This window comes from Carettochelys insculpta, chromosome 5, assembly GCF_033958435.1.
Source record: "Carettochelys insculpta isolate YL-2023 chromosome 5, ASM3395843v1, whole genome shotgun sequence".
Lineage (NCBI taxonomy): Eukaryota > Metazoa > Chordata > Testudines > Carettochelyidae > Carettochelys > Carettochelys insculpta.
The window spans coordinates 36,102,904-36,129,107 of NC_134141.1; the positions used below are offsets into that span (position 1 = coordinate 36,102,904).

The 26,204-nt window shown below is 42.6% G+C and overlaps 1 protein-coding gene across 1 annotated transcript in view; it reads left to right on the forward strand.

Annotated features, from left to right (window-relative positions):
- Positions 1–26,204, forward strand: part of CNTLN (centlein) — a 319,293-nt gene that overhangs the window by 110,639 nt on the left and 182,450 nt on the right. The window contains exons 7-8 of the mRNA XM_074994934.1: positions 1,353–1,511; positions 15,927–16,121. Coding sequence (XP_074851035.1) covers positions 1,353–1,511; positions 15,927–16,121 — 354 coding nt within the window. The remainder of the gene's footprint in view (positions 1–1,352; positions 1,512–15,926; positions 16,122–26,204) is intronic.

Below are 26,204 nucleotides of genomic sequence, written 5' to 3' on the forward strand. Positions count from 1 at the left end.
GTGTAGTTTGACATCATCATTTAATGCGTTGCTCTCTGTGACGGTGTAATAAATGCAGGGCAGAAATAGGTGGTTCCCGTGACAGAAAGAATTTATGGCTGGTGACATTTTATTTATTTTGTCCATCATTTGATTTTAAAAGTGTATTAATCTGTCCAGCAATGTTCCTGCTAATTTTTTCCATCCATGTATAGAATATATTTTCTTATGTATACTAAGACATAAGCATATGTGTGCTACCAGTGTGCTACCAGTAGAAATACATACTGGTGATCATGGGTGCTCTGGGTGGCACCTGAATCTCTTCTAAGTAGCTGTCCAAGCACACAGCTTACCAGGAACACTGTGGTCCAACCTGTCTCCATAAATCATATTTTTAAGTCTACTTCTCACCCTTTGTATGATTTCTTTCCAGTCACTGCCTGCACGTTTTTACAAGACAGAACCTCTCAGTTCATCATGGCCTTTCATAAACTTCTTTGAGTGGTATTATTTGTTTTCCACCGGTACAATGCATTTTTTAAAAACCAGTTCCTTGAATTACGTTGGCACGGACTCTGCCATTCTGCAACTTTACTGACAAACCACTTATATTGATATTAATTAGTTTTTAGGCACTGCTGTTCATCTGTAGATCTCAAATCACTTTACGTAAATGTCTTGATTCCCTTTTCACATATGTTAAACTGATTCATAGACACTTTAAATGGTTTGCCTGAAGTCCAAAGAGAACTCTATAAGGAAACATGGAAGAAAGCTCATGGGGGTAATGGGCACTGAGACTGAACTTAAGTCGAGATACTTTGAAGTGTGACTGTTAAATAACAGAATTGTGCGTTCTCCAATATACAAAGAAGATGCAGTGTGCATACTATTAAACTCTATCACAAATCATGATACCAAAAGCGATTTAGTGTGACACAGAATATTTTTGAACTGAAGCAATTATACAAATATTATACTTACTCTGTGGTTCTAGATATCCCGTTAAAGTAAATTTCTACTGCAGACATCATTTCTGCGTTTGGACTCTTGGCACTACAGAGTTAGCTATATGTTGATCAGAAAACTGCTAATACTATAACTGGATGTTCAGTTATATTATAGCAGTCATGCTGTTAAAAGCAATTTGATAGATATTCTGTTTTTGAAAGTTAAGTGTTGCATAGATATTTTACAGGAAAGTGTGATAAATATAAAATATTCTCTGTATAATTTCTGGTGTTTAGAAGAACATTGACAAGTAACATAAGTGCAAGTACATATCTCGTTATATAAAATAAAATTAGCAGAACACAGCTATTGTCTTTTTATTCATACTTCCCTGTTTATTGCTTGCTTTGCACAGGAAGGAGTTGCAGGAGTTGCAGAATCTTTACAAACAAAACACAGAACATACAGCACAGCAGGCAGAGCTGATCCAGCAGCTTCAGACTCTCAATATGGATACGCAAAAAGTACTGAGAAATCAGGAAGATGCTCACACAGCTGAAACTATATCATATCAAAAAGTATGGGTTTTTTTCAATCACGAAAGTATAAATTTAAACATACTTGTGAGTACTGTCTATTAACATCAATATGCAGCATTTACTATGTGGTATTGCAGTCTTTTATTGGTGCTACTTTGTGATGAGAATGTTGAAAGTGGAGAAGGATGATCTTTTGGAACCAGTTATACCCACTGAAGGGAATGACCATTCCTTCCATAAAGACTAAACATGTAGGCTGTGTCTACACATGCCGCTTCTTTTGGAAGAAGTGGCACGGTAATGAGGTATCCAAAAGACGCTAATGAAGCCCGGATGCAAATTTTCTGCACCTCATTAGCATATCAGCATGTGGTTTGGAGTCTGGAAGAAGCTCTCCCGGACTCCAGAGTACACATGCAGACACGTGGCCCACGGAGATCTTCTGGAAGGAACCGCCCCGCCTTCCGGAAGATCCCCGCAGGCCACATGTCTGCACATGTACTTTGGAGTCTGCAAAAGCTCCTTCTGGACTCCAAACCATGTGCTGATATGCTAATGAGGCACAGAAAATTTGCATCCATGCCTCATTAGCATCTTCCAGGTAGCTCATTACCGTACCACTTCTTCCAGAAGAAGCGGCACGTGTAGACACAGCCATAGAATTTAGTGGTATATAGACAAATGGCCTGATGGATTACAAAGCACATTGTCCAACTTTTAGTTTGCTTGGTTTACTTTTAATTCTCTTTCTCGCCCACTGCTGGGAAGAGCAAGTTCAAGTTTATAATGCCTATTATTATTATTAGCTGATTAGGTGGTGAACCCTTGTAAATTTGACACTCGAGTCAATCTCCCACAAGTTTTTGCCAAAGTGAAAAAATTTGAAAACCTATTGCAAAAAATCATCTGCCAAACTGTAACTATGATAATATTTCTGTGGCTATCTTATTCAAAGTTTTTCCTTTATATAGTATGGTTTTATTTATTTTTCTTCATATAGTATGACTTCATAGATTTGGTAAATACTATGAATATTAATAGTTACTTAGAGAAATTTCTATTCTAGGCATCATCATGAATTTAAAGCTTTTGGCTTTAACACAGTGATTTAAACATGACTTTGCATTTGTACGAAAGACAGAAGACATGCTTCTTTCTTATAAATATATGAAATGAAGGAGACCTAGTATTATATAAATCATTTATGTACCCTTTTATAGAACCTTTTTTAAACAACATTAATCCTCTACAGCTGTTCACCTGGAAAGCTTGTTATAAAATTGTGACCCTTTAAAACTAAATTAGGTGATGGATATTTTAGTGTAACACCATCTTATGTAAAAACAACCAGGAGTCCTGTGGCACTTTAAAGACTAACAGATTTATTTGGGCATACATTTTCATGGGTAAAAAACATTTTGTTAGATCAAAATGCATCTGACAGAGTGTTTTTTTACCTACAAAAAGCTTATGCCCAAATGTGTTAACGTGCCACGGGATGCCCCATGTTTTGAAGAGACAGACTAACACAGCTACCCTCTGAGACTTGTCAGATGTGTTGAGCGTACCGCGGCAGTCACAGGTACAGAACGTTGCTGCTACTGGAGAAAATATATTGAGCACTGTGCCTCATAAACAAAATTTCTTAGTAATATGTATGAGGTGGATGCAGATAAACATTGGGTGTTTTGTGTCAAGAGATCATAATTGTTTTCCCTTGGATCAGCATTGAAGAGGCCGAGCAAAACTGCAGATTGGTTATATTAGAAATCACTTCATGGAACACATCAGAAGTTCCGCATCCATCTTGGCAAAATGGGATGACAGTAACCCGACTTACAATGATCAAAATCTTCATTTTATTTTTAGGATATGTTTACTAGAGTTTACTTCATCCTTCTTCCTCTCTCACCCTCCAGAATCCTTTCCTGCAGCCTTTTCTCTCTCCTGTGCAATTCCTTTGTATCTCTGCCATCTCTCCTGACTGGTCTCTCACTATCAGGCATCTCAAGTAAGTGGTTCCTATGACGAGATCCTTCAAAAATTGGTGCAGCTCAGTCTTCAAGGAAGCAATGTTGACAGAGTTACAGGTGATAAGGACCTCTTCTGCGGCTCTGTCTCAGAGATGAAATAGCTATCAAAGGCTAGGTCTATACTAGTAACTTTTCCCAGTATGGTAATGTCTATATGAGTTAAGTTTTTGTTTTGTTTTGAATTATGTATCTATACTGGCAAGATCCCTGATATAGACAAAGCTATACTAGCATCATTGTATTAGTTCAGGGAGCTTGTACGAACTGTGCCAATAAAGCACTTCTTTGCCAGTATAACACTGCATCTACACTTGGATGGTTTGTCAGTATGCCTATCTATCAGTGTACTGGCAAATTTCTTGTCATGTAGCCCTAGCTAGAGGCTCATATTTTCAAGAGGCTAACTGACCTTTCCCAAGCAGTGCCTCTCAGCAGGAGGTGAGATGAGAACAGAGTGCTGCATTGGCTGGCAGACAGTTTGGGAATAAAGAGAACAAAGGTGTTGCACTCTTTGGGATCTGTTGTTGTAGTTCTTTATAGTAATGAATTGATGACCCCCGTTCCACCAAACACCTCAACTCATATGAGTCCAGTTTCTGACCTACCTGAAAGGATGTTTTTTTAAATGAATACTCTTGGGACACTGGTTAATGAGGCTGGCATCTTAAACCAGTTAATTGTAGACCATGTCACTGATAACTGGCAAATACGCCACAGTATAAACTGCAGAGAAACACAAAACAGAATACACCGGGAAATCTCCTCTTTTTGTTTTCCCCTTGAAAGCTAAAATTGTAACACCCATGCAGTTAAACTACTTTGTGGTGCATGTATTGGATCAGATCTTTTTAGCTGCATCTACACTATAGAGTTTTCTCAACAAAACTGGGGCTTTCAGCATAACTCATGGAGCATGTGCACTTAAAATGCATTCTGTCGAGAAACTGTCGACAGAACACAGCAGTTTTCTCAGGAGAGTTCTTTCATTCCATACGAGACAGAATGCCTCTGTCAACAGAATCTGTCAGCAAAAGTATAGTGTAGACGTTCTGGGGGGCTCTCTGTCCACAGACAGGCTTCTGGTTCACCAGGCAGCCCTGTTTGCAGAGCTGTTGACATAGCAGATTGCATCTACACAGAAAATCAGTTTGAAAGAGCAATCTTTTGACATAGGTTTTGTTGGAAGATATCTTCCGACAGTAATGTCTCTTGACCGATCGCTGTAGTGTAGACTCCGCCTTAATGTACAGTAAACCCTCGAGTTACATGGGAGTTACGTTCCTGCTACCCCTGTGTAACTCTAATTTTTGCGTAAGTTGAGGGGCTCCCCTGGCTTGCAGGAGCTGGGAAACTTATCAGCCCACCAGGGCTGGTCAGTTTCCTGGCTCCAGAGTGGCAGGGAGCTGGGAACCAAGGGGCAGCCTGGTTCCAGTCTCCCTGCTGCTTGCGGGACCCGGGAAGCTGACCAGCTCATGACCGGTCAGGATCCTGGGTCCTGCCAACGCAGCAGAGCTGGGAACCAGGCTGCTGCTTGGTTCCCAAATCCCTGCCCCTTGCAGGAATCAGGAAGCTGACCAGCCACGAGCTGGTCAGTTTCCCAGGTCCCCTGAGGAGAGGGAAACAAGCAACAGCCTTTCTGGGGCTGCTGCTAGGGGCTTCTCCACCATAGGGCTGCAGGTCTCTGGCAGGCTAGCGGGTCAGGGGCAGGTGGCCTGGTTGGCAGCCCAGTGGGGAGCCCGGCCAGCAGGCTGGAGGCTCTCATGGGAGAGCCAAGAAACCTGGTCTGGCAAGCTTCCTTATTTGGTACTACTGGTCAGATCCCATGAGTGCCAGACCACAGAGGTCCACCCTGTATTCCAAAAGCACGTGCATTCCATTTCTGCCCCTTGGATTAATAATATGCTGTCTGCAAAAGCTAGGTAAAGACTTGTTGGCTATTCTATAGAAAAATTCACGGAGGAATAGTTTTCTACTTCTCCAATGGCATTTAGCCTATCAATGTGTACATCCTATGATATACTGGCCCATACAGCAAGATCAATGACCTCATATGAGTGGCCAGACAGATGCCATGTGATATAACTTAGTGTGTTGGCTGACATGTTCCAAGTGTATTTTACTAGTCTGCCGTTGGGTGGAACTGCTTGTTTGCTCTGATATTGATGTGCATTAGGAAATGGCTGCTCGAGGGAATTAATTTTCTGACACATCAGACAGAATAGGTAGGCACAAACTTGTAGTGGATAGGCATAAGTGCATCACAAATTCCCTTTCAGACCTCGCTGTAGTGGGACTGTAGCAGGGAGGGAGCAACATTTAAATATCAATTTTATCAAGATGCACAGATCCCTGAACTTGCGGTAGGGTTTGCAATGCCTTTTCCCTTGATTTCACACAAATTTTTAAGGATATCATGTCCTGTAAAAACTCCTTCATGTAAGATTTCTCAAAAGACCCAGGTGTCTATTTCATATTGTTTCTCTAGGTTTAGTTTTCTAGGTAAAGGATAGTTTTCCAAAATGTATTCCATCTGCTTTGTTAATCCCAACTGCTCAGGGGACTTCATTCATGTTCTGGGTATAATGGGAGTCTATAGATTTGTCCTAAGCAACCATTTCAAGGTGTAGAGACTTCAATCAATAGTAAGACAAGAAGAGAGTCTGAGCTCCCTAGCAGTCTTATCCAAGTTTTCTGAATTTTACCCTTTTGTTTTCAAAAAGTTTCCTTAGATGAGGTTTTGCTTTTCTGTCTCCATTCATCACATCAACTGTAAATCTCATCGATGTCTGTGGCATAGAGCAAGTACAGTTTGCCAACAAATGCGAATTCTGGGCCCTACTCACTTAAAGGCACACTGGGTGGTGATTCACAGAGCTCCTTAAAAATAAAGGCTTTTGTTCAACAGCTATAACTCTGGCATGGTCAGATGCAGCATTGGCATAGTGCTATTTTCTCTTGGTGTAGGTAGATGATAGATGGCTGAACCTAGAACAGGCATTTACCTCTAAAGCAGGAAATTCTTGAGCCAACAAAGCTACAGAGCTAAATGGGTGAGACTTGTGCATTGGGCAAGGGACCAGGGCGCCTCCCCAGTAAAGGCCCTGATCCAATCAATCCTGAATTACCTGCTGCAGTTGAAGGACACACTCCTGTTTTAAGATGCTCTTGCCAGCAATTCCACCTTTCATTCCCTGAGGTGGGGTCACACGGGTTTCTTTCATAACATGATGGGTCTGGAACATCTTTTTCCCCAGATCAGACCCTAGTTCTGCCATGAGATTTGAACTTGGTCCTATTGAGGTAGCTTGTCCTGGAAGGTAGCTTTCTTCATGGCAATATTATCAGCAAGATGAGTTTTTGAAGCTCAAGCCTTGACCTCTGACCTAATATTAATAGTCTTCCATAAGGACAAGGTTCAGTTTCATCCACTTGTGACTTTCCTACCAAAGGTGGTGTCAGCCTTCTATGTGAGCCTAGGACATTTTCCTTTCAGTTCTCTATCCCAGTCCCCGCTCTTCTAACGAGGAAAGGGACCTGCATTCATGAGATGTGTGATGGGCCCTGGCTTTTTTACCTGGACAGGACTAAATCTTCCTGAAAAGCCATCCAGTTATTCCTCTCTGTAGCTGAATGCATTAGAGGTCAGCTGGTCTCTACTCCAAGTACTTCATACTGGGCCACTTTGTGTATCTGCACTTTCTGCACCCTGGTTAGTATTCTTCTGCCACTGATTGTGTGTTCACACTAGATGAGGGCACAGGCATTGTCAGTGACATTCCTGGCACATATCCCTGACCAGGACATCTGCCCAGTGACTACATGATACTCAGTGCAAGCCTCTGTTGTACATTATGTTATCATCTATCAGACTAGGGACAGTACTGGATTCAGCAGGGAAACCCTGCAGTTTTTTCATTCCTGACTCCTACTCAGATGTGCAATGCAGTCAGGCATAGATACCATAAATCCCTGATTACAAGTGCACAGACACCTATAGTGGGGCACTTTAGTGGGGCAGGATGGCCACCCCGCTACTTAGAAGGAGCTATTTTGTGTGAAGCCTGGCCCTTCCCAGTGACCTACCCAGAAGTCAAGAGGTGGAGCCAGGCCTCGAAAAACTCAGCCTGAGGACTCATTCTGGGCTGAGCCTCCAACAGAGCGAGTGGATGGATCTGGGGTCCCAGCCTGGGGAACCCAGCAGAACCTGCTGCCTGGAGAAGACCAGCTGGACCCGGAGGACCCACTGGAGTACCCGCCGCAGCCTGCACTGTGAACGAGTCTGCGGCAGCAGGAGAACCAGCCTCAGCCTGCACCCCAAGCCAGCCTGAGGCAGCTGAATCAATAGGCTGCATAAGCCTGGACTCGGGCCACTCTCAGTTTCCCCACCAGCACATACCTAAAGTTAGTCTGACATCTTGGGGCTCACAGGGTTCCAGGTCTGGCTGGGGTCTGCATGGCTCAATCCAGGACGACACAGCCTCTCAGTTCCCCTGCCTCAGGCTGGCTTGCTGAGGAGGCTGAGGCCGGTTCTCCAGCTGTCTTAGGCTGGCTCAGGGAGCAGGTTACGGCAGATAGTTGGGTCGGTCCTCTAGGTCTGTTTGGTCTTCTTTCTCATGCAGGTTCCACTGGGGTCCACAGGGTATCAGGACTGGCAGGGGCCCAAGTGGTCCAATCCAGGCCTTGGCCTCATTTGGGTGGGCCTCAGCTGCCCAGGCATAGAGCCCAAGGCCACCGCCCGGTTCCTCTGGTGGCTCAGAACAGACTGAGTCCTCAGGTTGTGCTTTTATAGCGTGGGCCCTGCCTCCTGACGTCCAGTCAGGTGACTGGGAGTGGCCAGGCTTCACACAAAATAGCTCCTGGAAGGGGTCCTCCCCTTCCTGGTAGCGGAATGGCCATCCCATCCCGCTACAAGCACTCACAGATACACAAATCTTGAAGAACCTCTGTTACTCCACAAGGTGATTAATTTTCTCCCCCTGAACAATGCAGAACCAGAGAAGCATTCAGTATGCTTCTTGTGTAGACCAACTTTAATATCTAACAATGCAAGAATAACAGAGTTGATACATTACTAATAACTGCAGTATATTAAGTGTATTCCATAAGCAAAAACGATAAAAATCCAGCACAAAACTATTTCATCAAGCTAGGTTGTAGGAAACGCTGAGATAGAGGAATATTGGAAAGCTATTTTGTAGACAGAAAACAGTTCAGTACAGGTTGAACCTCCCTGATCCAGCACTGTTTGCTGGACTGTGGAATGTCTGGCCTCCAGGATGGGGTCAGGAGGAGGTGGGTCTTCTGCTGCTGGCTTTGTGGAGTCTGCTGACCCTGCTGCCATCAGCTATATGGGCTCTTCCAGCCATGCTTCTGTTGGCTCCATTGGCTGCTGCTGCTTTGTTTATGGGCTCCACTACCCCTGCATGCCCCATGGCCCCTGCTGCCCCAAAACCCAGCAGCCCAACAAGTCTGACAGCTTCCTGGATCAGCTCCGTTCCCGGCTCTTGGCAACTTCTGCCACTGGGGCTCTCTGGCAACATCCAGACCAGAGAGTCCTGGACTGGAGAGGTACACCTGTACTCTTGTTTTGTCTACCATGCTGGAAGCCCATTTCTCTGGACAAACGGTCTTATAGCTGCAAATGACTGCAACCAGTTGTCTGGCAACCAATTGACTGCAACCAATTGTGTGTCATTCCACCCTTCTATTTCACTTTCTACAAGCAAGGAATATCATCCAAAACTTGTTGGCGAAAAATAAGGAAAAAAATACAGACTGAACCTGTTGCACTCAGTCATCTGGCAACATCTGTAATCTGGCATGATTTTAGCTAGCTGGTCTACTGCTTACCATGGTTGTGTTTCCTGTGGTCCCAGAAAGTTTGTTTATAGCCACCAGTGCTGGATCTGAGTATTCAGTGATGTTATTTATCTGTAATTTACAGCTAAATGTCTTCTAAGAGCCCAGTAAGCAGTGGAATTGTTGGTAATGATGTTAGACAATGTTGGCCTCTGATGGTCCAGCAAATTCTTTCATTCTACACTGGTCAAGTTCCAAGAATACCAGACTAGAGAAGTTCAATCTGTACCATGTGTGAAATCCTGGTTCCTTTGAATTCACTTGATTTGCCATTGACTTCAGTGGGACTAAGATGTCACCTTTCTGTATATTGGACATTATTTAACAGGGCCAATGTACTGTCTTTAAAGTAGCTGGAGAAGTAAAGTAGCCAATCACACATTATGTATGTCTTCTCTCAAAAGAAAAACAGTGAATCTAATTATACAGTACTGTGATATGGAGGGAAACAATTTCTCACACTAACTGGTTAGACAATACAAAGCAGCAGAAATGTAGCACTTCAAAGATTAACAAAATGATTTATTCGGTGATGAGCTTTCATGAGACAGACCCACCATGAAAGTTCATCACTGAATAAATCATTTTGTTAGTCTTTAAAGTGCCACAACTCTGCTGCTTCTTTTTTTTGTTTTGTTTCGTTGGAGTGTGGACTAACATGGCTATCTCACTGTTACTACTTAGACAATAGAGTATGATGATCGACTGTTCCTGTAATTTTGTCCCAGCTAAAGATGTTGCATATCTCATTCTTAGTCACATCAAAGGCGAATACTTCTGTAATTCTTAATAAACAATTTGCCATAATAACATTCTGTGCAAGTGAGCTCTACATGTTAAGCTTGTCATATAAACCTATATTAATGTTTTAAACTTTTTTGAATTGAATCTGTTACCCTCTATCTAGTCCAATAAGAAAGGTATATATGACTGTTCAGCTGGCCTTGCCTGTAAAAAACAATGAAAAAACCTTGATTGTTCCACCTGTTCTTTTATTCTTTTCCCTTCTGGACAGAATCATCATGAATCTAAATCTTTTCACATATGAAAAGCCTTCGTTTCAAGGCTCTTATGATTTTTTGTTATCCTTTTTCTGTTTTTATTTGTTTGAGGTGACAAAAATTGAACATGATGGTGGATCATCCGTTTCTATGAAAGAGCTGTAATATTTTCTATATTATTTTTCATCCCTGTATAATGTAGTCTGGCATGCCTCCTTTTAGAAATGAAAGCAGATATGTTTATTGAGTTCTCATCAATGATGCACGCCTCGGTCTTTTTCCCGAGAGGATACTATTACTTTATAATCCATGTAAGTGTGGATAATTATGAATTGTTGTTTTCAGTATGCATTAACTTGCTCTTGTCTGTTTAATTTTATCTATTGTGTTGCTAATTTGCCTAGTTTTGTTAACTCCTTCTGGAGTTTCTCGAAAGGCTTCCTTGTCTTAACGGACATAAAATGATTTTGTCATCATCAAATTCTGTCCACAAATTTGGTAACACTTAAAGAATTTTAAAGTGTTAGAAGGGTATGAATTATTGTAAAAAATACCATGTTTGTGTCCATTATATACTCATCTGCATGCTTTACAGGTATATCTTCTAATGGTTTTAAAGACCTTTCATATGGGACAGTGGAAATTTTTGTTTTTCTGCAATAAATTATGTAATTTGTTTCAAACAACTATTCAAAAAAACACCAGAAACCAGTTCTGTAGCAAAATAAATTATAATAAATATTTGAAAAGTTGCACTGGAAAATTTGGAAATATTTCAGTAAAGCTGAGATAGAGGATTGTTGAGTGGTGCCCTTACTACTGGTTTAATTTTTTTGTTAGTAGCTCAGCTGCTTCATTTTTCAGTTCATGACTTTTGGATGATATCATTTGGTTGTAGTTACTTATTTCAGATGTACTTTTTCAAGTTGTTTCACTGATTTCATGATTTAAAAATATCTTGATCTAGTTATCTATAGCTCTTTGCTACTTTGTAAGGAAGTATAGTTCTGGAGCACAATAAAAGGGTTGTCAAACTGGTCTGAAGAGCTTGCTTTTGGCGTACAGATGATCCTATGGCACTGGCCTTTCCTCCATATTTCCAGCTGTACAATTCCATTAAACTCAATTAAATATTTCCCTCCTACTTTTTCAGTTAAGCAATCTCTGCATTATTCTTATCCTCTTTGCTTGCTTCCTTTGTTATCTACAAGACAGACTGGATGAATTCCCATTTCCATTGACATGAAGAGCAAGGGGTCCACTGATTTCAGTGGACTCAAGTTTTCACCCATTGATTCTCCCTTGAGCTTGCTACTTCCAATGGACATAAATATTACCTTTTCTTTCTTTCTTTCTTTCTACACTACAAAAATAAGTTTGACGTTGCTTACTTTGAAGTACGGCTTTGAAGTAACAGACTTTGAAGCTGAGCATCTACACACACACTACTTCAAAGTTTAACTTTGAAGTAGGGAACTACTCCATTCCCAGGAATGGAGTAAGGGCTTCAAAGTTTGGCTCCCTTTCTTCGAAGTTAACTTCGAAGCGAAGGAAAATGTGTAGACTCTCTGCTATCTACTTCGAAGTAGTGCCTAACTTTGACGTTAACTTCAAATTTAGTTCCTAGTGTAGAGGCACCCTCTCTCTCTCTCTCCTCCTCCCCCCATTTCCTTCCCTTCCCTTCTTCCCATACCTTTCCTGGTTATCTGTTTTTCTGTTCCCCTTTATTATCCTCTGCAGCCTGACTACAGTCTTTGATTAATCTCAAGTACTAAGTTGACCCTACTGCAGTGTGGCTAAAAGGTGCAACCTCAAAACAGAAAATGCAAAACAAAATAATCCCTTTAGAAATATTGAGAAAATATTCAGTCTAGCCTCCAATGTCCATGCCAATCTATGAAAAGATGGACAAGTGCCATTCCAACTGGCACTGTAGGCTGAACAAATGAGCTTTCTTTTATGCAGAGACAATTTTCTTTCTGAAATTTCGTAGTAGTAGATAAATTACTGTGTTCCATGCTATGAAGTAATAAATTAATGGTGCAGAAAAATGTTTGCATAGGTCACAGACTTACATGGAAAATGGATGAATTCTGAGGTTGTATGTTTTTGAGTGAATTTTCAACAGGTTGTGCTGTTTTCTCTAGCCTTCAGTTAATATTTTTAGCAGGAATGATTGCAAAGATAACTTTCAGAAAATAAACATGTTATTTGTCTTTTAGGGCCTGATCCTGTCCGATGCTGAGCACAACCACTAACAGTTTTAACTTCAGTAGGAGTGGTGGGTGCTCTGTACCTCTGTCAGTCAGCACAAAGAAAATTGTGTTGTTCTCATTTTAATAGGATGTTACTGTTTAAAAACTATAATTATGACGACTTAAGTTCCTTTAATCATAAAAATAGCAAATTGTCATATCAGCATGATCCAGCTAATTAGTTTATCCAGTTATGGTTGGAGATGACTTGTATCACAGTGTTCTAGTCATTTGGAGGACATTGCCTAGGAATGCATGTTTTTAATAGATGAATTTTTTGTTTTAGTCAGATATTCATCATAATAGTGTAATAAGAAGAATCTTTGAGAAGCTTGCTGCTGTCCCTAAACACACTTAAGATTGTATTTGTATTTCCAAAAATTCATCTGTCTTTAAACATAACAGAAAACCTGATTCCTTCTCCAAAGAGGTGATGCTCTGAAAGGCAGAATAAAACAGGGGAAAAGAAAGAGAGTATCATAAGATAGATAAAAATAAGAAGGCAGTGTATAACCTTGTTACGTTATATAATGTTTTTATAACTAAACTATGTATAAATATTATCCATTTACCAATAAAGTGTAAATATTATTTATACCTGCCAAAATCTAGTCATCATCCATCGTTTTATTTATTTATTTATTTTTACATGTAATGATAGAAATTGGTCTTTTAAAGGAATGTGTTATTGGGTCAGCTCAGGAAGGACATTAAGCATGGAAAACAACTATGAAAGACGAGTGGGCAGTCAGGACTAGAAAGCTTGAAAGAGCAGAATGAACTATGCAGAAGAGATAAATAGGGAGGGTGACGTTATAAAGTCAGTTATATCTTAGTCTGGTGCATGGACTTTAGTCTTTTGTACTAAAACTAAACTTCAGCTTATTCAGTTAAAAAGGAGATTTTCTATTTCTTGTTTGCTGCACCTATTAATAAGCTCACTTCTGTAAGATATATTTCATTTAGTAATTTATTTCTAATCAGTGAAACTTCTTTTCTGTTAGTGTGTGTATGCACATGTGGACATTTGCTATTTTTGTTTTTTTAATTGTATAGTTGTTTAAGAATTAAAGTAAATTTCTGCTCGCTCTCACCATGCAAAAGTGTAGGGAACGGCTGACATAAACGGCCCTTGGACGATAAAGATATAAAAGGAGCGATCAAGGAAGACAGTGCCATTGCGGAGTGATTAAATGATTTCTTTGCTTCAGTCTTCACGGCTGAGGATGTTACAGAGGTTCCTAAATCTGAGCCAGCCTTTTTAGGTGACAAATCTGAGGAACTCACTCAGATTGAAGTGACATTAGAGGAGGTTTTGGAGTTAATTGATAAGCTGAATAGTAACAAGTCTCCAGGACCAGACGGTATTCACCCAAGGGTTCTGAAAGAACTCAAATGTGAAATTGCGGAGTTATTAACAGTGGTTTGTAACCTATCCTTTAAATCCACTTTGGTACCAAATGACTGGAAGATGGCCAATATAACACCAATATTTAAAAAAGGCTGTAGAGGAGACCCTGGCAATTATAGACCGATAAGTTTAACATCAGTACCAGGCAAATTAGTAGAAACACTAGTAAAGAATAAAATTGCAAGGCACGTAGAAGAGCACGAATTGTTGGGCAAAAGTCAGCATGGTTTCTGCAGAGGGAAGTCGTGTCTAACTAATCTATTAGAATTCTTTGAAGGGGTTAATAAACATGCGGACAAGGGGCACCCAGTGGACATAATATACCTAAATTTCCAGAAAGCCTTTGACACGGTCCCACACCAAAGGCTTTTATGTAAATTAGGTGGTCATGGGATAGGAGGAAAGATCCTTTCATGGATCGGGAATTGGTTAAAAGACAGAAAACAAAGGGTGGGAATAAATGGTAAATTTTCACAATGGAGGAGGGTAACTAGTGGTGTTCCCCAGGGGTCAGTCCTGGGACCGATCCTGTTCAACTTGTTCATCAATGATCTAGAAAATGAGGTTAGCAGTGAGGTGGCAAAGTTTGCAGATGACACCAAGTTGTTCAGGACAGTCAAAACCAAAAGGGATTGTGAAGAACTACAAAAAGATCTCAGAAAACTGAGTGATTGGGCAGCAAAATGGCAAATGAAATTTAATGTGGGTAAGTGTAAGGTAATACACATTGGAAAAAATAACCCAAATTACACGTACTACATGATGGGGTCAGATTTAGCTACGACAGATCAGGAAAGGGATCTTGGAGTTCTAGTGGATAGTTTTCTGAAGACATCCACGCAGTGTGCAGCGGCAGTTAGTAAGGCAAATAGGATGTTAGGAATTATTACAAAAGGGATCGATAATAAGACAAAAGATATCATACTTCCCCTATATAAAACTATGGTACGCCCACATCTTGAGTACTGTGTGCAGATGTGGTCTCCTCACCTCAAAAAAGATATATTGGCATTAGAAAAGGTTCAGAAAAGGGCGACTAAGATGATTAGGGGCTTGGAACGGGTCCCATATGGGGAGAGGCTAGAGAGACTGGGACTTTTCAGTCTGGAAAAGAGGCGATTGAGGGGCGATATGATAGAGGTATATAAAATCATGAATGGTGTGGAGAAAGTGAATATAGAAAAATGATTTACCTTTTCCCATAATACAAGAACTAGGGGACACCAAATTAAATTGATGGGTAGTAGGTTCAAAACTAATAAAAGGAAATTTTTCTTCACACAGCGCGCAGTCATCCTGTGGAACTCCTTGCCCGAGGAGGCTGTGAAGGCCAGGACTCTATTAGGGTTTAAAAAAGAGCTTGATAAATTTTTGCAGGTTAGGTCCATAAATGGCTATTAGCCAGGGGTAAAGTATGGTGCCCTAGCCTTCAGAACAAGGGCAGGAGATGGATGGCAGGAGATAAATCACTTGATCATTGTCTTCTGTTCTCCTTCTCTGGGGCACCTGGCATTGGCCACCGTCGGCAGATGGGATGCTGGGCTGGATGGACCTTTGGTCTGACCCAGTATGGCCATTCTTCTGTTCTTATGTTCATACTTGTTTGGGTGGAGAAGCAGTTGTTTGAAACACAGTACAGGACTGAGTACCTTAGTTACAAAGATAAAGGATAAAAGGTAAAGGCAATACCTCTGCCAGTGTGAGGAGGCTTTAGTGGTGGAAATAAGAGTGACCAATATTGGAAACAGAATAATGAAAAAATCATGGTTCTGGTGGCTGTATGACTTTGTAAACCAGTAACAGCAATAAACCACGTATAAGTTTGTGAATTTAAGTACTTGTTTTCGATTATGGCAATTCTTAATCCCATGTTTTTTTTTCTTTTTTTCTAATAGCTTTACAACGAATTGACTATATGTTTTGAAACTCTGCAATCAAATGAAATTCAACTCCAGCAAAGTCATGCTTCTCTTCAGGGTCAGCTACTGGAAAAAGAACAAAAGATAAAGAGGTTGGAAGAGCAACTACAGCAGGCCCAAGAGACATTGCAATCCCTACATAAAGATTCTTCTCCAAAAGATAAGGAAGAGGTGAGAGAAATTTTATTTAATAGATTGATTAGGATTTCACATAGTCAGTAGCCAAGAGGACCCATACATGCTTCTACTACTACTAATACCGCTCATATTCCCAAATAAATCCAGTAGAAATCTTCAGTCTACCGGCAGCCTTGCATAAAATTTCTGTTTTTGTGTCATAAATATTTTGTGGTTGAAAACTAAGAGTTACTTGAAAATTTGTAGAAAAGAAGAATGTTAAATTTTCCAGATTTATAAGTGAAGGTAATTAACTGTTGAGCCCAGTATTCTCAGTGTTTGTGGTTCTAGTATTAAAAGTCATTAATGAGGTTCTTCAACCCTAAAGAAAATACTAAAATGAAAAAAGCTGCTTTACAAATCAATAAACTATCTAGTTTAAACTAAGTGCAATGGCTATGGGGAGTAGTGCAGTAGTGGTATTTCATCTTCATCTTTAATCAAACACCCATCTAACCTAAAGAAAACCACAAGATATTTCTACATGGTGATCGGGATTTGGACACACCAAGGTTTTCCAAAAGGGTAATGACTGACCAAATTGAGTCAATGGGTCTTAAGAGAAGGTCTACTTGTAAAATTTTCTCAAAACATTGATTTTCATGACTCTGTCTTTGCTCAATTTCACCAAATCAAATATTCTTCAGTCTTAGCCAAAAGTTCAAAGCAAAAATACAAATTGTTTTTTTTCAAATATAGAAGAACCAGTATTTTTGATGTTTTTATCAGTGAGGCATTTTGTATTGAGTGGGATAAAAATGCTTATCTAGATTTTCCTGTTATCATACTGTCAGTTTACCTTATCTAAAAATGTAGATGTTTGATACTGAGTGGTAATTGCAAGACTTCTAGTGTTGAGTATTGGTAAAATCAGATTAGTATTTTTTTTAATAATTGGTGGTCACTTGTCATATCTGAGGAAAACACTGATAATCTTTCTCAATGGGGCACTGAACATTTTTCTGTGACTTCCCCTACCAAGAAGGGTTTCCAGATGGTGACACTGACACGAACTACACTGTGGAATTAGTTTAGACTTAGAGAAGAAGCAGTGTTCTATTATTAGCAAGAATTTCCACATTCTCAGCTGTAAAATTAAAAAATAAGAAATAGAAAACAACCTGTTGCTTCTTAGGCCTTATACATATTGGCCATTTCTACACAGGCCACTTCCTTCGGAAGTGGCATGCTAATACAGAGAGTGAAATATGCTAATGAGGTGCAGACGCAAATTTCCCGTGCCTCATTAGCATAATGTCACGTGATTTGGAGTCCGGAAGGCTGTTCTTCCGGACTCCAAAATGCCGTGTAGAAGTGCGGTCCGGGGGGCCGGGGGCGGCCTTCTGGAAGGAAGCCCTTCTTCCGGAGGGCCCTTCTTCCCAAAAATTTTTGTGGGAATATTCTGTGGCACAGTGGGACTTTGAGGCAGGCTCCCTGCCTGCCATGCCCCGCATGCCACTCTAAGCTTCTGGCTAGTGGGGCCAGCCTGTGCATCTCTGTGCAGTGTTCATGTGCACCCCCACGAAGGACAGTCCTCGCGGCTCCCATTGGCCAGTTTCCTACCTGGGCAATTCTTCTGGGTGCATTCGGCACGTGGAGACTACCCTCCAAGGGGTGACTGCTTTGACTAGTGTGTTGGGGGCACAGCAGGCAGGGAACCAGTCCTAGGTGCCTAATGAGCTTTTGGCCAGAGGCCACCTACGGTAAGTGCCTCCTGTTCAGAACTGCATCTGGCACTCCTCGTCTTCCCACATCCTAACTTCCTGCCCCATGTTACCACTGAACCCCTACCCTGGTTACAGCTAACTCCCAGACCTTACACGGCCTTCTACATTCCTCCCGCAGGTGAGAATCCTCTCCTGCACTCAAACTTCCTTCCAGACCCTGCACCCTATCCTGCACTCCAATGCTCTGCCCCAGGTCACAATCCCCTCCTTAACCCAAACTCCCTCCCAGACTCCTTCTTGCCCCACAATCAAGCACTCCCGCCTGTAAACAGCTTCTGTCCCAGACTTGCACCCCTCCATTAATGTAATAGGAGAGTGCATCCTCCAGCAAAAATTATTGCACACTCCAGCTGTGGCCACACTAGGAAGTGACATCGAAAGTGGTTATCCCTATCTATCTCTTTGAAATAAGCCGTTTCAAAATGAATGCCATGGAAGTGACTGCACACAAAACATGGACCGATGTTGTGATCCGCAGCATCAAAAAGAAGCCTTGTCATTTCGAAATGGAGTGGCCACACAGGCACAGCTTCATTTCGAAATAACGGGGCAGGAAACAGTGAGGGCAGGGTCGAATGGCTGACAAGCATTTCCTGGAGCATGGGCCAGCCACCCCCTTAAAGGGCCCCTCCCAAACACATCCCCTGTGCACGTGCTGAGGACGCTGGCTGCTTGCAGCATGTGATCTCCAGCACAGCACTCAGCAGAGCCTTGGTTAGCCACTATACCACTGCCTGCAAGGGACCCACAACACTTCACTGATGGGGACACCTTGGACATCATAGCGAGTCTGATAGCCATCCTGACAGCGTTCCATATGAGGCAAGGTGCTGCCCGACACATAGCCAGCCTCCTGCAGGCTACCCCCATGGTGCATCTGGAGCATCCCCAGTTCCAGTCCCGCCATTGCCTCTGGCAGTACCCCACCAGTGGGGAATGGTGGGACAACATCGTCCTCAGAGAGTGGGACAACGACCAGTGGCTCCGCGACTTCTGGATAACTCGGGCCAAGTTCATGGAGCTGTGCCATTGGCTGGCACCAGCACTTCACCACCAGGATACCTGCATGCGGCCGTGCTCCCCCTGGAGAAACGAGTAGCCATCGCCCTGTGGAAGCTGGCCACCCCAGACAGCAACTGCTCGGTCAGCCACCAATTCAGAGTGGGGAAGGCCACCGTCGGGGTCCTCCTCCTTGAGGTAAGGCACCTGGGGCCACACACCCACAGCGGGGTCCTGGGGAGGGGAGGTCCCAGGGAGTGGAGCCCTGGGGAGGGGGTCCCCCATATGCTACCACACACTCATGGGTGCCTGTGCTCTCTACCCCTAGAGGTTGTCGCCACCATCAACAGGATCCTCCTGCGCCGCCTTATCCACCTTGGAGATGCGGACATTGCCATGGCCGGCTTCCAACAGCTGGGATTCCGCAGCTGCATTGGTGCATTGAACAGCACCCACATCGCCTTCTGGACCCCACCATGCAGCCGGGGATGGTATATCAACCAAAAGGGCTACTATTCCATTGTCCTCCAGGTCCTCATGGATGCCTGAGGACATTTCACGGACATCTGTATGGGCTGGCTGGGCAGGGCCCACGATGCCTGGTCCTGCGGAACTCATGGCTCGGCTGCAGGATCGCAGAGGGCACCTACATCCCCCCCATGGGAGCTGCTGGTGGGGGACATCACCATGCCCCCGGGCATCATCGCTGATGCTGCCTACCCACTCCAGGCCTGGGTAATGCACCACTACACGGGGCACACCAATGAGAGCCGGGACCTCTTCAGTGCCCGCCTCAACCAGGCCAGGAACACCATGGAGTGGGCATTCGACCACCTGAAGGCGTGTTTCAGGTGCCTCCTGATGCACCTGGAGGTAGGCCTGCTCAGCCTGCCCGCAGTTGTGGGTGCCTGCTGTGCACTCCATAAACTTGTGGACAGCAGTCAGGAGCTCTTTGTGGCACACTGGGCAGCCAAGGCCGTGCCGCACTATGAGCAGCCAGGTGCAGTCCTGTGTCGTCAGGTGCACTGGGACAGGGTGCGTATGCGGCAGGCCTTTGCCTGGGGTGCCCCATGACCTGGCCCGGCTCACTCTATGCAACCCCCCCGCCGTTCTCACCCCTGCCCCACCAGCACCCACCTTGCCATCCCCACCCGAGGCAGGACACATATCTCCGTTAAATATATTGAACTGCTATTTTTTGAAAACAAAGAACATGTGACTGTTTACATTGGCGGGGGTGAACTATTTACATAGGTAGGCAGGGGGCCTCAATCCTCCATCAGAGTGGCTGGTTGGGAACCACAATGGCTCCTGGAGCCGCCACCGCCCCGGGTCTGGGGCCATGGCGGGGCCAGGATGGGGCAGGTGGAACGGAGTGATAGGGCTGGACTGGGGTATCTAGGGGCTCGGACTCGTGGGGAGGAAGTGGGGGGAGCCACAGATGGTCAGGGCTTGCCTGGCCATCGCCAGTGTGCCAGCTCCTGCAGCTCAGCCAGGGTGATGTTGGCTGGGAGCAGAGCTGCAAGGGTTGCGGGGGGAAGGAAGGGGAGGGTGGCGGGGAAGAGGCTGGAGAAGGGGGGGGCCGGGGAGGGAGGGGGAGCTGGGGCAGTGGGTAGTGCTGCAGGAAAGGCCATCTATGGGGCGAGCAGCTGAGCCAGGTGGTTGGTGACAGTCTGGGTCAGGGCATCAAGATACCCAGTCCCAGGCTGCCGGCTCCATGGAGAGCCATTCCCGCAGCAAGCGGGTCTGCTCCCGCCATGCAGCCATGTGGGCTGCTGCCAGATCATCTGCCCAGCTGCGGCGATGACTCCTCCCACCACGGCACCCAGTCTGGGGAAGGAGTCACCCCTTGCCCTCCTCTGCTGCTGCGGGACTCCCCAGCACGTCCGGGGAGCTGGGGTGGCTGGCAGAGGTTGAGGCTGTTAAGACATAAGGCAAGAGGATGATGCCCTGTCAGTCATGAGCCCAGGTACCGTGGGCCAGTGGCCTTGTCCCCACCACCATCCCACCATCCCACCATGCTTGTGCTGAGGGGCTCTGTGGTAGCTTGTCTTCTGTGGGGTCCATCAACATGGGGCCGTTAGAGTGTGGCTGCCCCAGCCCTCCCAGGCTTCTGGCCCTCAGGTCAACCCATGTGCCCCTCCTGTGGCCGCAAAGACAGCCATCTCCGGGTCCCTGGCCTGTGGTCATGTGCCCAGGCCTGTGCCAGCTGTGTCGGGGACTGCCCCCGGCCCCCACATGACCAGGGGACTCCACACCCGGTCCTACCTGGGGCTTCCTCAGGTGGTTCAGGGGAGGCCCGGGTGCAGGTAACCCGGCTAGGGCCCTCGGAGGGTTCGGCTATGCACTGCGGTCCCTCGCTCCCACTGTCGCTGTCCCCGGTGCCAGCAGGTACTTCAAGGCCTGCTGTGGAGGGGCCATTGAGGGTCCTGGCTGGGACTCCTCACCATGCCCCTGCGGCTCTCCCGTGTCCACAGTTTCCTTGGGTGGTGCAGCCTCCCTGGGTCCCAGCAGCTTGTGGAGCTCCCTGAAGTAGGGGCAGGTGGCTGGTGCTGCCCCTAACTGCTGGGCTGAGTCCCTTGCCCGGGCATATCCCTGCTTCAGCTCCTTCACTTTGGAGTGGACCAGGTCTGGAGCAGGGCCCCTTGTGGCAAGGTTGCTGGTGAGAGGGGCGAAGGCATCTGCATTTCTCTTCCTCCCCTCCGTCCTGAGGCAGCATGTCCTTGTCCCCCAAGACAACCAGCAGGTCCCAGACTTCGGCTTCCAGCCAGAGGGCTCCCCACCTTTTGGGGGGCTGCCCAGAGCCCTGGGAACCCTGCTGGCCGGACTCCTTGGCTCCACGGGGATCCTGGGGGTCTTGGCTGCTAGCCATCTGTCTGGCCACAGAGGGGTGTCGCTTTCTAGGGGTGCTAGGGAGTGTCGTCTGGTCACCTTGTGCTCCTACGTCTGCCGGCACACTCTTAGCTTCTTGCACAGGGTTCCTGTGTCCCTGCAGCTTTAAGACACCTGTAGCTGACAGCCATAGAGCTCTGGCTGCTGGTGGGAGGTGCCTGCTCTGTGGAGGACTTTTCATTTCAAAATGGTAGCCAGGGAGTGGCTATACACATTTCATTTTGACATTAACATTGAAAGGAGACGTTATTCCCAACACAGGAGTGGAGTAACGATTTCGAAATGAATGCCTTTTAATTTCGAAATTGATTTTGAAATGAGCAATTTCTGTGTAGTCGCTCTCCTGCTCATTTTAAAATTGCCCCTCCTTTTGAAATAGTTTTCGCAATGAGCGGCTAGTGTGGCCACAGCCTCCTCGATGATCCTGGTGTTCCTTTTTTACTCTGATTCCATCTCTTAAACAGTTCTACTTTTCTATTTATTAAATAGCAGAATGAAACAAGACAAAAGCATTACAAATATTCTTAAAAGTATACACCCTGTGAGTCTGGTTATTATTCACTCTCTTGTAATCATTGTATCTGTTTCATTATTACAATGCAAGTTTTTAACAGTGGAATGTATTGTCTTTGTTAAAACATAACATTTACTTGTGTGAATGGTATCTATTAGAATATATTTCCTGAACCAGAGTAATCATCTGCCTTGTTTCCTACTTTACACGTATGAGACTTAAGACATTAAAAATAGTATAAAAAGCTGATACTTCCACCAAAACACCATAATTAACAAGCATTGGAATATTTTATTTATAACTGTAAGATTTGACAAGTGTGCATTCTGGTTAATATATAATTATATTGAAACTTTTATAACATGCTCTTAAATGCCAGCTATGTGGTTTTTTAGTGGTCAGAATAGGAAATACAAGTACAGTAATCAAAGTCAATTAAATACTACTTATTACAAGGAATACCAATATATAACTAAAATTAAATAAATGTATTAGCTAGGAAAGTTATGCATGATGTGAACTAGAGAGATAAAGTAGATTTAAGAACAGTATGCATCTACTGTGATCTGAAATCTTTTGAAACTTACTCTCAGGTGTTACTCCAGCTTTACACTGATGTAAGATCGTTGATTTCAGAGATTTTGTTGGTTAGATCCTCGTATGTGTTAATTTAATTTCAAATTTTGGAAGACTGATTAAAGTCAGTGGCAAAACACCCATTCAGTGAGTTCAGCCAGAGTTTCATCCAGTATATTTTAATATTACAGTATTGGAGGAAGGCAGAATTGAAGAGTCATTTTAAGTTTCCCAGTTCATACTTATCACAAATTATATGAATAGGCAAATTTCCTAATTTTTAAACATTTTGTCATTAAAATGTGTTTTTGTTGTAAGTAATACTTTCCTGTTAATCTTAACTAGTAATTGTAGCTGAATCTGAACATGGTGTTTTGCAAGGTATTAAGGACAACATTAATTAGTTTACTAAAGCATATAAAAATAATTAATGATAATGCAATAAAATGGAAATCTCAAAATGGAATTTTCTTAAATGGTCAATAGTTATTGTAGCATAATGCCTTCTATATAATGAACAACATGTTGTCCTGAAATTACAGTGATCATTTAAAACACTGCAATACAACAGAATATTGATTCTGGCAACCAAAGGACTATTAATTACTCTCCATTTAAGATTTTGTGTTTTGAGTTAGAAAATTGAAGAAAGAAAAATAGACATAAAAATTGATTAAATTAGTTTACATGAATTATTGGGTAAAAATTACAATTTGTAATGACCAAATGGAGCATTTTTCAAATGTTGGTCTCCCCGCAACCTGCTGCTAAGTATCAATTTGATGGAGATTATTACATTAGTTCTGTATTACAAGATTATATGGCTTGTAATTGGTCTTGCAAAAAAGTTAATTCAGTAATATGGAAATATGATGTAGAAATAGTATTTCCTATATTTTGGTACTTGCAATATTCTTAAAAATTAAAGACAGACATTATCTCTGTAAATAATTTTAATTAGAACAATGCAGTACTTTTACTACTTAACATCATTGTTACAGATTTTGGTACATACCCTTACTAAAATGCTTTGCAGATAATTTTTCCTTAAAGGTACAACATACAAGATCATACTTGTGCTTCTTTCAGAGAGAATCAGCATTAAATTTTGAGTTTCCAGATATTTTTTGCATTTTAAATTTCAGATGCACTCAGTGTCTTGCTTAAGGAAGCAGAAAGCTAGAATAGAATAGTGTTTCTCAACAAGACTTATTTTCTTCATATTTATTAAAGCCAATGCTTAAATTGGACAGTTCTAGGGTTATAAGGATAGACTGCAGTTTAGCCCATACACTTGACTTCAGAAGTGTCCCCAAAGTATTATCTTTTGTATCAAAGCATCTATAATCATCACTTTTATTTGGTATCGTGAGGCTCTAGCATTTCACGTAGCATAGATCACAGTCATAACACCTCTCTTTCAGTGTATGACAATTGGGCTTTTTACAATGACTCTGTACACAATAGACTCTACCAAGGATGCTGAGGCATAGTTAGTACATAGTCAGAACTCTTTCATAATTTTTTATTTTTGGAACAACGAAAATAAATATAGTCTATGTTTAGAATGAACTGCATAACTTTTCAAAACAATGATTGCTTATTTTGGGGGGGTGGGGGTGGGTATAGAGCTTGCCAATAAAACCAAGTAAAATATAAAACCAAATTTGAAGTGTACTTTTTGTAAAACTTTTTTCTGAAAAATAGTTTGATTTGAAATGAATTAGTTTTTATTAAGTTAATATGCTGACACGCTTTATATCTATTTTCAACCTAAAGCAATGTGAAATGGCCGAGATACTGAACACTGAAAATGTGGGGTTTATAATGGAAACAGCAACTCAACTTTAACTGCTCTGTAGTGGCACTATTCATGCTGCTATAATAAAACTTAAGATCGTTTTAGTGATTTTTTTCCCTACAATTATTCAAAATTACATTACCCTTACTGAAAACTGAATGGCTTTTAGTGGATTAATTAAACTGTAGCTGGTTTGCCATCTGGGTGCAGCTTGTTTAGCTGCCTTTTCACAGAAAGATTTTTCACTGAATAAAGAGGTATTTGTATTTTGTGGAGGAAGGCAGCTGCCAGACAGTAATTTCTAAAATACTAATGATACATACTCTATTAATTGATAATGAATTAAATGTGAATTATGCAAAAGAAACTTTTTGGCCATCTCTCTCTTCCTCCCACCGCATGATAGAAAACACACAACCTTTGAAAATATGTAGTAAAATATAATTATATTTTAGAACATTATCACCCACGGCATTATGCTGGACTCCAACGTTTAGGATAGATGCAGAAAAGAAAAAAAAAGTGGGAAAGGGGGAATTAACTAAATGTGATTTTTATGGCTCTAGTGGTTTCATTAAATTAGAGTGTTGTGTGCTACTGTTCATTAATGAACTTGTGCCATATGCTTTAACTGTTCTGGTCAATAGCTGATAAAGAAAGGCTTGTACTGAAAAAATAAAAAAAGCATAAAAATATCCTTGTGATAGGCTTTTATCAAAGGAGTTACACTGAATTCAGTAACTACTACTGAGGCAATATGGCTCGCTATTTGCGACCCAAAGGTAGTCATACATTATTGGAATACAGCCTACTGCGCTTCACATTACACAGATGTGAAGGCCTGATTATAGCTGCTTCATAATTAACAGTGATCCGATTTGTTTTGTGGCATAAATGGTGCATGTGTAGAACATTAGCCATGGCACTCTCATTCAAATTCAACTCAAGGGCTCAGCGGCAGGCGGGTCACGAGCTTCAGGGAGTAGAAGCACAAGCTCCTCCATATGTTCTTGCTGCATCTTACTATGGCTATGAGTGCAAGATAAGTTCCCCAAAGAACCTAATCGTGTTCTGTAATTACAGTGCGGCTTTCTGCTGGCTAGAAATGAGGGAGAAGCTAAAACACTCCCTCATCAGATAATTTGTAAATTACTTTACATGGCGGATGCCTAACTCAGTTGGTTTTCAACTCCTGAAATTATAAATAATTGTAACAGATGTGGCAATATGGCTGGCCTCCAATAAATGAGGCCCCTGATAATTTGGCCGACCCTTTGACAGGCCAATTTAATAAAATGTGAACAAAATCTTCTTGCTAATAATTTATCATCCCTTTTCCCAAAAGAATAAATTTAATTACCCTAGCAGTTAACAAGGTCACACCCAGATGCCAAACTCGGCTACAGTTTTGATAATGCAATCAGGAATTGAGAGGTGATGACAGCGTTGTTGTTTTTTTCATTACCTGGCTTCACATAAACACAGGTGGCGTAGCTTTCTTGTCAGTTTTTAATAATTACAGGCTATTATGGAATGCATAGTTAGCAGATTGAAAACCACACTTTAGT